At 47.0% G+C, this 13,602-nt stretch overlaps 1 protein-coding gene across 1 annotated transcript; it reads left to right on the forward strand.

Moving 5' to 3' along the window:
* Positions 1–1,116: 1,116 nt before the first annotated feature.
* On the forward strand, positions 1,117–13,258 carry LOC127214296 (TRPM8 channel-associated factor 2-like). The gene is given in 10 exon segments (XM_051174692.1): positions 1,117–1,417; positions 1,420–1,726; positions 8,481–8,569; positions 8,572–8,835; positions 8,838–9,458; positions 9,798–9,889; positions 10,672–10,866; positions 11,480–11,501; positions 11,504–11,768; positions 12,967–13,258. Coding segments are annotated over 10 exon segments (2,448 nt in total).
* The last annotated feature ends 344 nt before the right edge of the window (positions 13,259–13,602 follow it).

Here is a 13,602-nt window from a genome sequence, read left to right on the forward strand (position 1 = left end):
CATGCTTATTTGGGAAGAGAGGTACTGTGAACCAAAGTGAAGAATCTGGGTAAAGCAAATAAGAGAGGAGGGAACAGAGAAAGAGCTGTCTGGAACTGAGCCCTTCCTGGGACCCTCCTAGGATGCACCTCAGGAAGGCACTGGGCAGTTTCCTCCAGTACCAGAAGCTAAGTAACTTAGGGTATCAATCAGCTTGCAGCCATTGAAGGGCTGCCCTGTCAGTCACGCGAGTGGATGGGCTACTCAGATGTGGGGATTGAGATGATGTGTGGGTCCCCAGCCATATGTCCGTGGCCTCCCTCCCCTTCCCTCCCCCCCCCCCCGGGAAATGGAGAGGAGGAAGAGGGTGGGGGGCACTCACATGGCTCAGTGTGCCTGGACCATGTGTAGTCTAATTTACAAAACAGCCACACACACGCACACGCGCGCGCACACACACACACACACGGAAGGGAGTTCTGGAGTGACCTCACGTGTCTGCACACAGGCTTCAGAAGAATTAGAAACAGCCTCTGGCCAACAGTGGGGAGGCGGGCGCTTCCCGCTAGGGCAGATAGGATTTTGAAAGCCATTTCCATCAGTGCAAGCAACGCTGTCAGAACTAATGAAGTTCCTCACATGTCATGTGGCCCCAACTAGTGCAGTTTCTGGCAGAACATGGAACCCTTCTTTCTGTCTGTCCAATAAAAAAAAGACACTAAGTCCACTCCTCCTGCCTTTGAGCTACCAGGCCATTTAAGAACGTGCACTGACTTATCTACCCCAGGTGCTATTTGCCTTTGCCCTACATGCCACTGCTGCCCCCGTGTGCCTCTTACAAGCAGCGTGTTCTTCCCAGGCCTTTGCTGCCATTCGATCTAAAGCAGTCTTCCGGTTGACTGGTCTGAATCTCACCACCACATAGCACTGGAAAGTGATGCGTTTGTATAAGCCTGCTTATTTGTCTCCTCTACTCTTATATATTTGAGTCATGAAAATGGGGTTGTAACAGTTTGCACGCACAATGCATTTAGTTGCTTGGTTTTTGTTTGTTTGTTTGTTTGTTTGTTTTTCTGGTCCCTCGATCTGTTTTGACCAACCAGAGTCTCTGCTTCCTCTGCAGCAGCTGGCAGGACCATGGCAACAACTCCCGACGCCGCCTTTGAGGCCCTCATGAATGGAGTAACCAGCTGGGATCTTCCCAAAGAATCCATCCCTTGTGAACTCCTTCTCACTGGGGAGGCCGCCTTCCCAGTGATGGTGAATGACAAGGGACAGGTGCTCATTGCTGTCTCTTCCTATGGCCAGGGCCGCCTGGTGGTCATGTCCCACGAGGGCTACCTGCTGCATGCTGGCTTGGCCCTATTTCTTCTCAATGCAGTGAGGTGGCTCCGCCCCTCCCCAGGGGCTCACATTGTAGTGCATCCCTCCTTGGCATCTCTAGTGGCTCTGATCTACAGGCACTGGTTCAGCCTGAACCTGGAGAGACTCTGGGTGTTTACTGCACTGATGCCTACAGTGACACCGTGACTGAGAAGCTGGTCCAGTTTGTGAAGCGTGGTGGGGGCTTGCTCATTGGCGGCCAGGCCTGGTACTGGGCCAGTCAACATGGCAGTGGCAGGGTGCTGTCCAGTTTCCCTGGGAACCAGGTGACAAGCGTGGCCGGAGTGTACTTCACAGATGTCTGTGGGGATGTAAATAGGTTCAAGATCTCTAAGAAGGTACCCAAGATCCCAGTCCATATCAGGTGAGTGCCACTACAACCCCTTACACTTCTAACTCTTTTTAAATAGTGCTGATGTCCCTTCTTCAGTGTGTGTCCATTTCAATGTGAGTGATTGTTTTCATGCAGCTTTTTTAACTGCTGCAAATCAAAAGCGCGATCGCCAAAATGCATAAGAAAGGCTGGTCCTTCCAGGCACTCCCTTCTATGGAAAGGCAATTGTCTATCCACTTAAGACAAAAGTTTGCCCTCTTTGACTTTGTGCCTGAAACACAGAGTGCTTATCAGTGTCCTAAATGAGTCAGAAAGCAGTGGTATGTCTATATGAACATCTGCAGCTGGGTCCAGCCCTAGGCTGGACACTGGGAACGAAGCAGAAATCAAAACAGACGTTGTGCTGTGCGCTGCCCTGAAGCTCACATATCAGTGGAAAAATAAGCAAACCGACAGGTAGGAATTCCATCAGATGCTGATAGGAGCCACAAGAAGGGATTTTAACAGCGAGGAGAGTAAAGCCTGTTTCACCTCCCTAGGGAAGGCATATCAGTCCAGTTTGGTTGGAATTCTGTAACACTTCAAGCACAAGAAATTTAGCATGCAAAGCCCATAGTTCAGGTGAGAGAATATTAGAAACCCACGTAGGACTGGACCTCAGCCCAAATAGCAGGACAGACTGAAGGAAATGGTGGCATTGCTGAGGCCCACCAGGCGTGCTGTTCACCTTATAGACGCTGGACTATAGACATGATCAATCAGCCAGGCAGGAGTAAGATCCCAGATGAGCGGTCAGACGGGTGCTAGCTGAGGTCCTGGAGAAGACATGGTGTTTAATCAAGATAAAACCCAAAGAAACCACCAACCTCAGGACCTCCTTCCCTCTTGCTTCACTGGATAAATAGCCTCTGTCTGCCCTGAGCTGAACTCCCCAGGGTTAGGGTACGGGAGCCCGGTAAACACAACATACAAGATGGCGGAGTATAGACAATGGCAATAAGTGTAAACAGGCAAGAGATGGACAAGAGGGACCCTATGGCTGGTGAACACTGAAACAGACCATGGGGAGCTGCTGATGCCCTGTCTAGGATAATGAATGCAGTGTGGACCGCTGCAAAGATCTATGGCTGCGGTTTTGCTCCCGAAATAGGATCCAGCGGTCAGGGCCAGTGGATTGGATGCGGAGCAAGAAATGGAAAAGAGGAATTGATATTTTTGATCGTAGTGATCAAAGATGATGTCATTTACTGAGACTAGAGTGGATCTAGAGCTTAATTTTAGATTTTTTTGGGGGGGAGGGTTGAGGTATTAATGACCAATTGTGCTTTTTCCATCTGTGAAGAATTTACCGTAGTGGATTAACAATTTATGATTTTGTAGTTCCTATGAAACATGAAGCCCAGGTAGCCAGTCCAGGATTAAGACGGTTTCTCCATGCTACATGCTTCCCTCTCTGTCGTCATTTTATTACTTTTACCTTTGTTACAAAACAGCCAGCACTGGTCCAGGCTCTAGAATTACCCCCAGGCAATTGTTGCTGGAGTAGACACACTAGCTGGGTCTGTCATGTTTTTTGGTTGTTTTGTTTGTTTGTTTGTTTGGTGGGTTGGTTTTCCTTAGAAAATAATCTATTTTCTTGCAGTCCTGACCATTAAATGGATCTCCATTGATGTTTTAGTGAGCAAAACTTAATCCGGTGGTCAAATTTAACCACCAGAGGGTCTGAGGATATGCTTTAATGGGCATCTCTAAAGTCCTGCCCCAGGGGAGAAAGGGAATGTTAGTGTTGAGTGAGCAGATAGCAGTGCCCAGGGCCCTCAGCCCCTGGATGGTGCATGAGACTGTTCCCTACAGGGAGGGAATGGGGATGGGGTTGTTAACCAGGCACACAGAGGTGAATCTGATTTGCTCTAAGCGTTGACTCTACAGCCAATCGGCAAGCTCAATCCTGAGGGCCAGCCCCCTGTTTTTGTACATACGGTTTTACCGGAGCAAGGCCATGAGCATGTATTTCCATGGCTGCTTCTAAGTTACAGTCTCCCCTCATCGGAGACCATGCACCCCAGAGCATCGACCTGGCCCTTTCAATGCCTCCGGACATGAGACTTCAGAAGCATAGGTCTCTCACTTGCCTCAACCAATTCTCCCTTGCAACTAAGGAAGTCTGTTTCCCTCCTATACTTTCCGTCTCTGAAGTTTCCTAGATTTGTTCTTTTAAGTTTCATTTCCTGTGGAACTTCAAGTATACACAAAAGTAGAGAGCAATACAGTGTTCTCCTGGGCAGTTACAGCCCAACACTGAGAATGGTCAACTCGTGGTCAGTCTTGCCCATCTACCGCTAGAAACTGTAGTCAGCGGAGGGAAATGGCAGAACAGATGCACGCCGACCTCACGTGGTAAGAGCGTCTATTCTGAGAGGTTGGCTCCCCAAACCCTGCGACTCAGTACGGGAAGGCCCAGGAGAAAGCACTGTGCAGGGGCTGAGAGGCAGCTTCTGTGCTGGAAAATAGGGAGGGTCTGGCTTCAGCAGGCCCGCATCAGATATAAGCACATACGTGATAAACCAGACTGTCTGTTTTTGTCGCTTCCTAGCTCCAGGCTCTCAAGTTCCATGGACAGCCGGCGTCTTTTGAGCCTGTTTTCTATGGCCCTGGTTTGGGAGTAAGGAGCTTTCCTTTAATCTACGGCTGCATCTCAAATTATCTTGAGAACATAGCCACAGAGATGTCATCGGTCCTTTCCACAACCATCACAGGGCTCCCTGACAGTTTGCTGCGTGAGCTTTTGGGTCGCTCATGTGCATTTCTTGTCTCAGAGCTGGTGTCAACGGTTTGTCAAGGGATTCTGTTCCTTTTGTGGGATGCGTTTGTTGGTACTAAGATTGTTGTCTGTAGGCCTTCCAAGTGATCAAAACTAAGAAAGACCTCCCTGTTTTAGGATCAATAAATATATCAGAGTTCAAACTGACGCTCCTCATTTGAATTGAGAACAACGGGGATTTTAATATCTGTAGTCTCTTTTTTTGAAGGACGTTCTTTTTTTTTTTTTTTCCCATTTTGTAAGACACTACTAATATAGCAAACCACTTGCTTTACCTTAATATACACCCAGCAGTTGCAAAATTCAAATGGCAATACTACCAAACAACAAAATGATTGTGGAACTGCTGACTGACAGGAATTCCAAGGAGTATTTGCTAGCATTGGCACGTTCACTTTGTAGGCTGGTTTCTTTTTTTTTTTTTTTTTTTTGCATATAGAGTATTTTTTATTTAATTTTATATAACAAAGTCCAATTAAATGAAAACAAACATTTATACACAATATTTGGGAATTTGGGCGTCGTTCTTTCCAAACTACTTCCTGCTGGTAAGGGGCGCTGTCTTGGGGGATTCGAAGAAGATTCAGATATCCTAGCTGTAGTCTGTAGGGCTGTTTTGTCCAGCTGTTTGGAATGTAGGATCAGCTTGTACTCTGTTTCAGGCGGTCTGGTGTGATCAAACCACATTAGTCTGGAAGGAATCCACATCTTTTCATTTTCTGTGGAAACAAAAATAGAAATACTTTTCCCCAGTAACTTGTTCTTCAACTTAAATTTTGGAGTCAAAGCGTTTTTTTTTTTTTTTTTTTTTTTTTTATTTTATTATTATTTTACATGTCGATCCCAGTTCCCTCTCCCTCCCTCCCTCCCTCCCCCCAAGCCCTCCCTCCCTCCTTCCCTCCCTTTTGCCCTCTCTACCCTCTCCCATGCACTCTAAACACCCTCCCCTCCCAACCCCCCACCACAATACAATATGTAGGGGAATGCCATCCAGTTGGGGTCATGTAGATCTGACAGGTCCTGTGAAGTAGGGACTAGGGCTTCTCTCCTATCTCTAGAATAAGGCAGTTATCCCTCCATGGGGGATATGTTTGCAAAGTCCTTTTGTGCACCAGGGATACATCCTGGCTCCACTGTCTGAGGTCTCTTAGACTGCTCAGACCTTCTGGCTGAGACCCATATTCAGGGGAGTCCGAGTCAGACCTCTGTTGGCTTCCCAGCTATCAGTCTAGTGGTAGGCTGGTTTCTTAAGGAGAGAGATAGAGAGATAGCGATTTCCCCTTTGCAGGTTGGGTTTACCAAGAGATTGACTCAGACCGACAATAGCGTGTGGGAAGTCCCTTAAAAAATGCTCCCACTGGGGGAAAAGAATCGAGAACTGTGGGACCGGGGAAGAAAATAGGAAAATAGCAGCAAATATTTCTTAGCAGCAAACGGTAGCAATGATTATTTCCATGCATTTCACCCTCGTAGCATATTTTCCTAGGTACATATTAAGTTAGATCAGTGTCCTTTGGTGCCCTTTAGAACAGTTCCCCTTTATGTGTTTATACCACTGGGTACCTAGAAATGTCCAGACACTTGTTTATTGGCTTTTGCTATTTAACTTTTCAGAATTGTACCAAATAGTTCTGTAGCGCTCTCTCTCTCTCTCTCTCTCTCTATATATATATATATATATATATATATATATATATATATCAAGTTTTAAACATATATTCTCTGCCCACATGCGAGTCCTTTCTCCCCTCCCTGTTTAAATCCATCAGTGCTGCATTATTTCTTCATATGCGTGGGCAGACGTGTGCATATGTATCGGTACTCTCCTTCAGAGAGCAGTGTTACACACTGTCCATTTTCCTCGATAATATCCTGGGTTATCAAGCTGGGCAGGGTTACATAACAGAATGCCAAACATGCCCTGCATGTTCTATTGTGGTTCCACGTGTACATATCATATAATCTATTTTTTTTTTTCTTTTGGTTTTTCAAAATAGGGTTTCTCTGTGGCTTTGGAGCCTGTCCTGGAATTTGCTCTGTAGACCAGGCTGGCCTGGAACTCACAGAGATCCGCCTGCCTCTGCCTCCCGAGTGCTGGGATTAAAAGTGTGTGCGATCAGGTCTTCTTAGTGTATTTATATGTGTTAAACAATCACTGGCATGCTACCAGCTATCAGACACTGTGTTAGCTAGTGCATTGGTGATCCCTTTAAACTTCCGGAAATAGATGTGAAACTGTGGCTGTGAGAAGGAAAGTAGCTTTCCAATGATTATCTAGTTACTGTGCCAAAGTACAGTGATCCAACTTTGGCTTGTCAAAGTACCGAGTGACCCACTCCCTGGACCATAGGAGCTGTACGCAAGCACGGAATCCAAACCTTGAGGTAGCTGATTTCTGGAATGGCCTCTCCGCACACTGAAAGCTTTCCACTGGCAGCTGTCAGAAGAAGGCGGAGGGACATTGAGGGCGGCCTGTGTTGTTAGGGGTTCTTGTAACTCAGTGTCAGGACGACTCAGAACAAAGCTTGATCCCCTAAAAGGGGAAAGAAACGAAACTGAACCCATGCGACGTTCGCTGAGCTTCTTTGAAAATGAGATGATGAAACTGAAAGCTGAGACATGATGTTTGCTTTGTTCTGCGTGGATATGGATTTGAGGGGGAACACGGCACAAGATGGACAGGGCACCGTAGTGTTTTACCGCTTAAATGAGCTAATTTTACTTCTAAAAGTATTTGACTCTTATTTAAAAAGCTTGTTGTTTTTAAAGTGGAAGTGATAACATTATATCAAAATGATTTGAACGTCCGGTAACTCTAATAGGATAATCCCAGAAGACATTTTCACTAATGGGGGTAGATCCTGTTCCAGTGTCTAGTTTTAGGATTTTAGCATTTTTAAAATTTGACTTAGTCTCCTAGAGGTCTATTTTTTTACATTCCATTAAGCCTTTCCCAATACTATCTAATTACTGGTTTACTATATAGTGTTGATATGATTTATTTAATCCATCTCCTTTTGTTTGACACTTAATATAGCTAGAAAATGTGTGTTTTAATTGTTGAAATACAAAATCTCCTTTAAAAAATATTATTAATGTTGATCACTTCTCAGTAAAACAGACACACACTCACACACACACACACACACACACACACACAACTAAACTCTCGTATAAGATTTAGGTAAGGATGTTTAAATTTCTTGAGTATGTATGTGTGTGGGTTCACATGCCATGGTCAGAGGAGTTGGTTCTCTCCTTCCAGGGATTGAACTCAGGCCATCAGGCTTGGTGACAAGTGCCTTTACCCTCTGAACCATATCTCTTGCCCTAAGTAAGAATTTCTAAAAGATATATAGCTATATAAATCAAGTAGAAGTAAAAATAAAAATGACTTGTAACATGTTCCTATTTCTGAGCAAACCTGGAAGAGCGCTGTGTGTGTGATGTGTCTCAAGTTTTACACCTGATCTTATAAATGAAGACTTATTCCAGGGGAGGTATAGGGTGGGTGCTGTCTCTATCCAATATGCTGGGTTTCCCAGCTTTGTTTATATGCTTTGATGATGTTTGAGACACCCAAAATTTGAGCCAGGATATTCACTTGGCTGACTAATGTCCAGAATTGTTGTAAGGGTTCATTTGGAGAATGTGAATTTTAATATATATGAATAAGATCACCTCCTCTCTCTTCAAATCTATGATAACCTCAATTATGAGACGCACTGGTGTTCTGTGTGTTGCTGAGAAAGAGCAAACATGAACAGTGATATGCGATTAACTGTGAGTCCATGAAAAAAAAGAATGAATTATGTTGATAAGACACACGCTGTTAAATCCTCAGATACTATTAGTGAGAGATGAAGATTGGTGTGAACAATGTCATCTTTCTCTACTTGCTGGCTAGAGTGAACGGCTCGTTAGCTGACTACAGTTCCTCCATCTCTTTCATCTTCTTCCCAGGTGTTGGGAGGAGCTCGGGCATGACCAGGAGCAGCTTCTGGATGGCATCTCTAAGTTGGACATCAAGACTGGCGGTGTCCCCTCACAGCTGTTGGGTCCCTGGCCTTCCCTCTGGGCCGCGATACCTCCCTCGGCTGCTTCCTAGCAGCTGCCCGCTGTGGCCGTGGCCGTGTGGTATTGGCTGCCCATGAGGCCCTGCTCTGTGCTCCTAAGATGGAGTCCTTTTTATTTAATGCTGTATGTTGGTTGGCCAGAGACCAGAGAGGCTGTATTGGGGTGAACAGAAGCCTCTAGAGTCTGCATTCCCTATTGTTGGATTGTGGCTTGAATTGCCGCCTGGACTCGCGTTTGACCAGTGTGTCTACTGCTGTGGGGCTTACAGTGACCAAGATGCCAAGAAGATACAGGAGTTTGTTGCTGAGGGTGGGGGGTTGCTCATTGGTGGCCAGTCCTGGTGGTGGGCTTCCCAGAACACAGGCAGCTCTGCTTTGGCTGGTTTCCCTGGGAATGCCATCCTCAACACCTTTGGCCTCAGCACCCTGCCCCGGAGCCTCAGCCCAGGCTGTTTCCCTGTCCTTCCTACAGAGATCAGAAACTAACACTTTCGAAGGGCTCTCGCTAAGTTTCAGGCTATGATGGACCACAGAGGTGGGAACTTGGAAAAGAAGGATTTGGTAAGGTTGGGAGTAGATACTGCAGGGTTCCTGCAGATTCCTGCATGGGGAGTCCCTGCTTATATGTCCTTGCACCGGCTACTGAGGAAGATGCTGCGACAGGCAGGCCTCCCGGCTGTGAGCAAGAAAAATCCAGTTTCCAGCAGCTCCTGTGAGGCAGCAGTGCTCCACCTGGCCACCCACCCGGAACATTCTGGGACTGATTGCTCCCAGCTAGCCCAGGACCTTGGCTCTCAGATCTGCTCCTCCAATCTCCGCCCCTCGGAGCATCCCATCACTGTGGAGATCAATGGAACCAACTCCGGTACAGAGAGTGGGCAGAGTATCCTTGGCCTGGGAGAAGGTGGGTTTGGAAGACTTTGCAGGACCTGGAAGGTTCTGGTCCTCGGAATGGGTAGCTCCATGCTTTTCCGGAGACTTCCAAGCCGACAGGAGCTGGGGTTTTGTGCTCGATCAAGGCCAAGGAGGAAAGGGCACGGGACGTGTGGGTGGCCTGGTGGATGACTTGGAATCCGTGGAAGAAAGGTTGCATCTGTGGGAGGCTCCAGGTAGAGTCAGGCTGTGGAGGAACGTGGAACTCAGCCTTCTCTCTTGACTCGTCAGGCAACAGTGATGCCCGTCAGGCAACAGTGATGCCCATCAGGCAACAGTGATGCCTGGGTGAGCACCGGGCTTGACCTTCTGGAAGGACAAAGTGCAGAGGTCTCTCTCTCTGAAGCCGCTGCTGGCCTGAAGGTAAGGCTAGACACCTGGAGCCAACACCTGCCCAACCGTGGCCAAGACTCCCCCCACCACAGAGTCCTTTCTACCTCCTCTACTGCGTTTATTCAGAGGAGCCTATTGTTGGTTACTCTACCCCTCTGCTAAATGTAGCAGCACAAAGTCCAAGCTACTAAGACCCAAGCTCGCTCCTAAGCCTGATCTCCATGTGGGACAGTTTTACCTACTTAGAGGAACCAGTTTTCCTGACAGCAGAGACCCCGAGCTTGACCCCTTCACCATGACACCTGAAGGGTGCCCTTGCGCTTAATCCCATTACCTGCGTAGTGACAGAACTGAAATTCTTCTGCCCTCTCAGTTCTGAGCATCATTTCCTACCGCAGTGAGGGGCTCTTATGCCAGCGCTCTGAGATACCAGCTGTGTCTGCTTCGATCGGACAAAAGCAAAAGGGTAACTAACCCCACAGAGCTTGCAAGAGTGAGCTGGGCAGGCAGAGGGGAGCAGGTGAGTTCTCTGCCTCCTGGCCAGACTCTGCAGCACCTGGACCGACTTCTTGTGTGTGCTCACAATGGATAGGTGGGATGCCCTGCCTCAGAGCAAACATGAGACCCACCCTGCTGTTTAAGTTTGATGTAAGAGCCTGAGTGCTCCGGTTCCATAGACTGTGTGCATCCATCATAGAAAAGGGAAATTAGGGTTCCACATATAACCTCCACCATCCATATGCCTCTAACAAAACCCTACATGCTTCTTTGGGTGTTTTGACTCCCTTCATGTGGTACAATCATCTGTCCAGGTGCAGATTGGATGTCACACAGATGACCTAAGCAAGGCCAGGAAGCTGTGCCGAGCACCTGTGGTAACTTACCAGTGTTGTATGGACAGAACCCAGTGGTCAGTCTCCTGCCTCTGGGGTGGCCTCCTGTACATCATTGTGCCCAGGGGCTGTCAGCTTGGCCCCATCTCTGTTACCATCAGGAAGGCAGTGCCTGCTCGGTGAGTAGACTAGGCATTGAGGGGAGACTGAGCTGCTGTGCCTTGGTGACTCTGGGGTTGCTATGGAAGAAGGAGAAATAACAAGAAGCCACAGAGGGGACGGGGCGGGAGGTAGGGTCACCCTGTGTCTACGGAGACTCTGGGTACAACGGAGAGGGGCCTAGCAATTTCTCCATCACCACGGCCTGTTGTAGCTGGTCACTGTTTCTGTGCTTTCCTTCTGGAATTCCACTCCTGTCTGTCTGTCTGTCTGTCTGTCTGTCTGTCTGTCTGCCTGCCTGCCTGCCTGCCTGCCTCTGTGTGTATATGTATCTGCCTGTCTGTCTTTCTCTGTGTATGTGTATGTGTCTGTCTGTCTGTCATCTGTCTGTCTGTTTCTCTCTCTCTCTGTGTGTATGTATGTGTCTGCCTGTCTGTCTTTCTCTGTGTATGTGTATGTATGTGTCTGTCTCTGTGTGTGTGTGTGTCTGTCTGTCTCTGTCTGTCTGTCTGTTTCAGTGTATGTGTGTGTGTGTGTGTATGTGTCTGCCTGTCTGTCTTTCTCTGTGTATGCTGTCTGTCTGTCTGTCTCTATGTTCAAAGACAAATGCTATGCATTTCCAGGTAAGACAACCCTGGAGGAGTGGAAGAGCCCAGGATGGGCCCCTGGGGAGAGCTGGCTACAGACAACATCATCCTGACAGTACAAACTGAAAGCCTCAAAGCTCTGGAGGACCCAGAGCCTCTGCTCCAGCTCTGGGATGAGATGATCCAGGCCATAGCCAGGCTGGCAGCCCAGCCCTTCCCTTTCCAGAGGCCTGAGAGAATTGTCACTGATGTGCAGATCTCAGCTGGTGAGTGCTCCAGGGGAGTGCTCCTAGTGAGCAAACTCTATCTTATTATTATTTTACCTTCCTTGTAGTGCTCAAGAATTGTATTGTGTAATTTTGTAATTAAAATGCAAAGGATTGGGGTAAGGACATAACAGCATGGACCATGATGGGAGTGGAAGATGTTTACATACAAGAGGTCAATCATTGACGTCTTACAAGATGCAATTTCTTAAGGCAGAAACTTGGTTCATGCACTAGGGATAAATACTGGTTCCACTGCCAGAGGCCCCATAGACTGCCCAATCCCCCCAACTGACACTCATGTCTATGGGCTTAGTTCCGTCTTATCCAGGTTCTCCAGCTCAGACTGGGCTCCCACTTGCTCAGGTCAGCTGTTTCTGTGGGTTTCCCCAGCAGAATAGCCATTGTTTGGTTATGCTTTTTATCTCTCACCTTTATGGAATGAGTGACAATTACCAGTCTCTTACAAGACAAGGACATGTCTGTTTGACAACTTCATTACAAGTAGGTATTGTAAAAAACATATCTACTAACAAGGTTCCCAGGTGTTGACTACCTCACTAGAAGCAGAAGCATTGTTTGAATAAATAATGACCAACCAATAGGAGAGCAATAAAGTCATAAAACTAGTCCGTTTCCTGTGGAAAAGCATCTATTTCTTTCGCCTCCCAAAAGGGAAAAGAAAAAAAAACAAAACAAAAAAAAAAAAAAAAAAACATGTTTCCATCTTTCATGGCCGGTCATCAAAGCTCCTGCAACTCTGTGCAGAAGGTTTATATAGCTCACTATCATAGAGGTTCACACACCATAAGTTAAGAATTTAACTGACTTGTTCAAAAGCACACAAAATGACAAATCTCGAACTTAGAATCGGGGGTTAACAGGAGTTCCTGACATTTTACACTGCCACGCTCTATTTTTTTTTCCTTCGCTGATTTTGAAGAGTGAATGAGATATGGTCTCAGTCACTGGGCAACTCTACTCAGTCAGGCTAGGGAGAGCTCTTATGATCTGGGTAACATATTAAAAAAAAATAAAGCTAATAATAGTAACTGTCTTTTATTGAGTGACTCTGCACGTAGAGCTCTAGAGGGCATCGTTGCTAGATTGAGGGGCAGAGTTTGATTGCTAGGAGCTGCTGTGATCCAGTAAAGTAGCATTTGTATGGAGACACAGGACTAGAGGTGGGAGAAACGATGGGTTTGACGCAGATGGGAACTCATCCCCGATATCGAGATAATGCCTAATGACCATGGCCATAGGCAGCATTCATGTTGGCAAACTCAACACCCGTATTCTTCCGATTCTTTCTCTTTCCAGCTCCAGGAGGCCTTTGGGTGGGAGCCATTCATGCACCTCTTTGCTGAATACCAAACTCTTTGTAGCATCCCCCAAGACAATGAGATCAAGATGAACAAGTGGATGAAGCTGTTCTCTGAAACCGTACAGAAGAACCTGGTCCCTTTCTTTGAAGCCTGGGGCTGGCCTGTCCAGGAGGAAGAGGCAGGATCACCCTCTGAAAGGGTATATGAATACATGAGTGTGGAGGAGTAAGGGATGTGGATCAGGGGTGGGGTGGGGCGGGGCCGGGCGGGGGCGTGGTGAGGAAGGATCATATTGTCAACTTCACCATTGTGTTCTAGCTTGAGACACTCACTGCCTTATCTTTCTCAACCATTTTGTCTTTAAGATGTATTTTTGGGGTTGTTTTCGATATCATTCCAAGCTCCCTTTACAGCCCAGAGTCCTTTGTAATAATGACCCTAGAAAATGTTCCTCATCCCATCAGCACATCCTCAACTCAGGGACCATTTCCTTAGACGTTAATGTCCCCTGGGTGTTTGGCAGGTGCTTTGCTTTGCACATGCAAGGAATTAAGGAAATACTCCCTGTATGAA

This window comes from Phodopus roborovskii, unplaced genomic scaffold (assembly GCF_943737965.1).
Source record: "Phodopus roborovskii unplaced genomic scaffold, PHOROB, whole genome shotgun sequence".
NCBI lineage: Eukaryota > Metazoa > Chordata > Mammalia > Rodentia > Cricetidae > Phodopus > Phodopus roborovskii.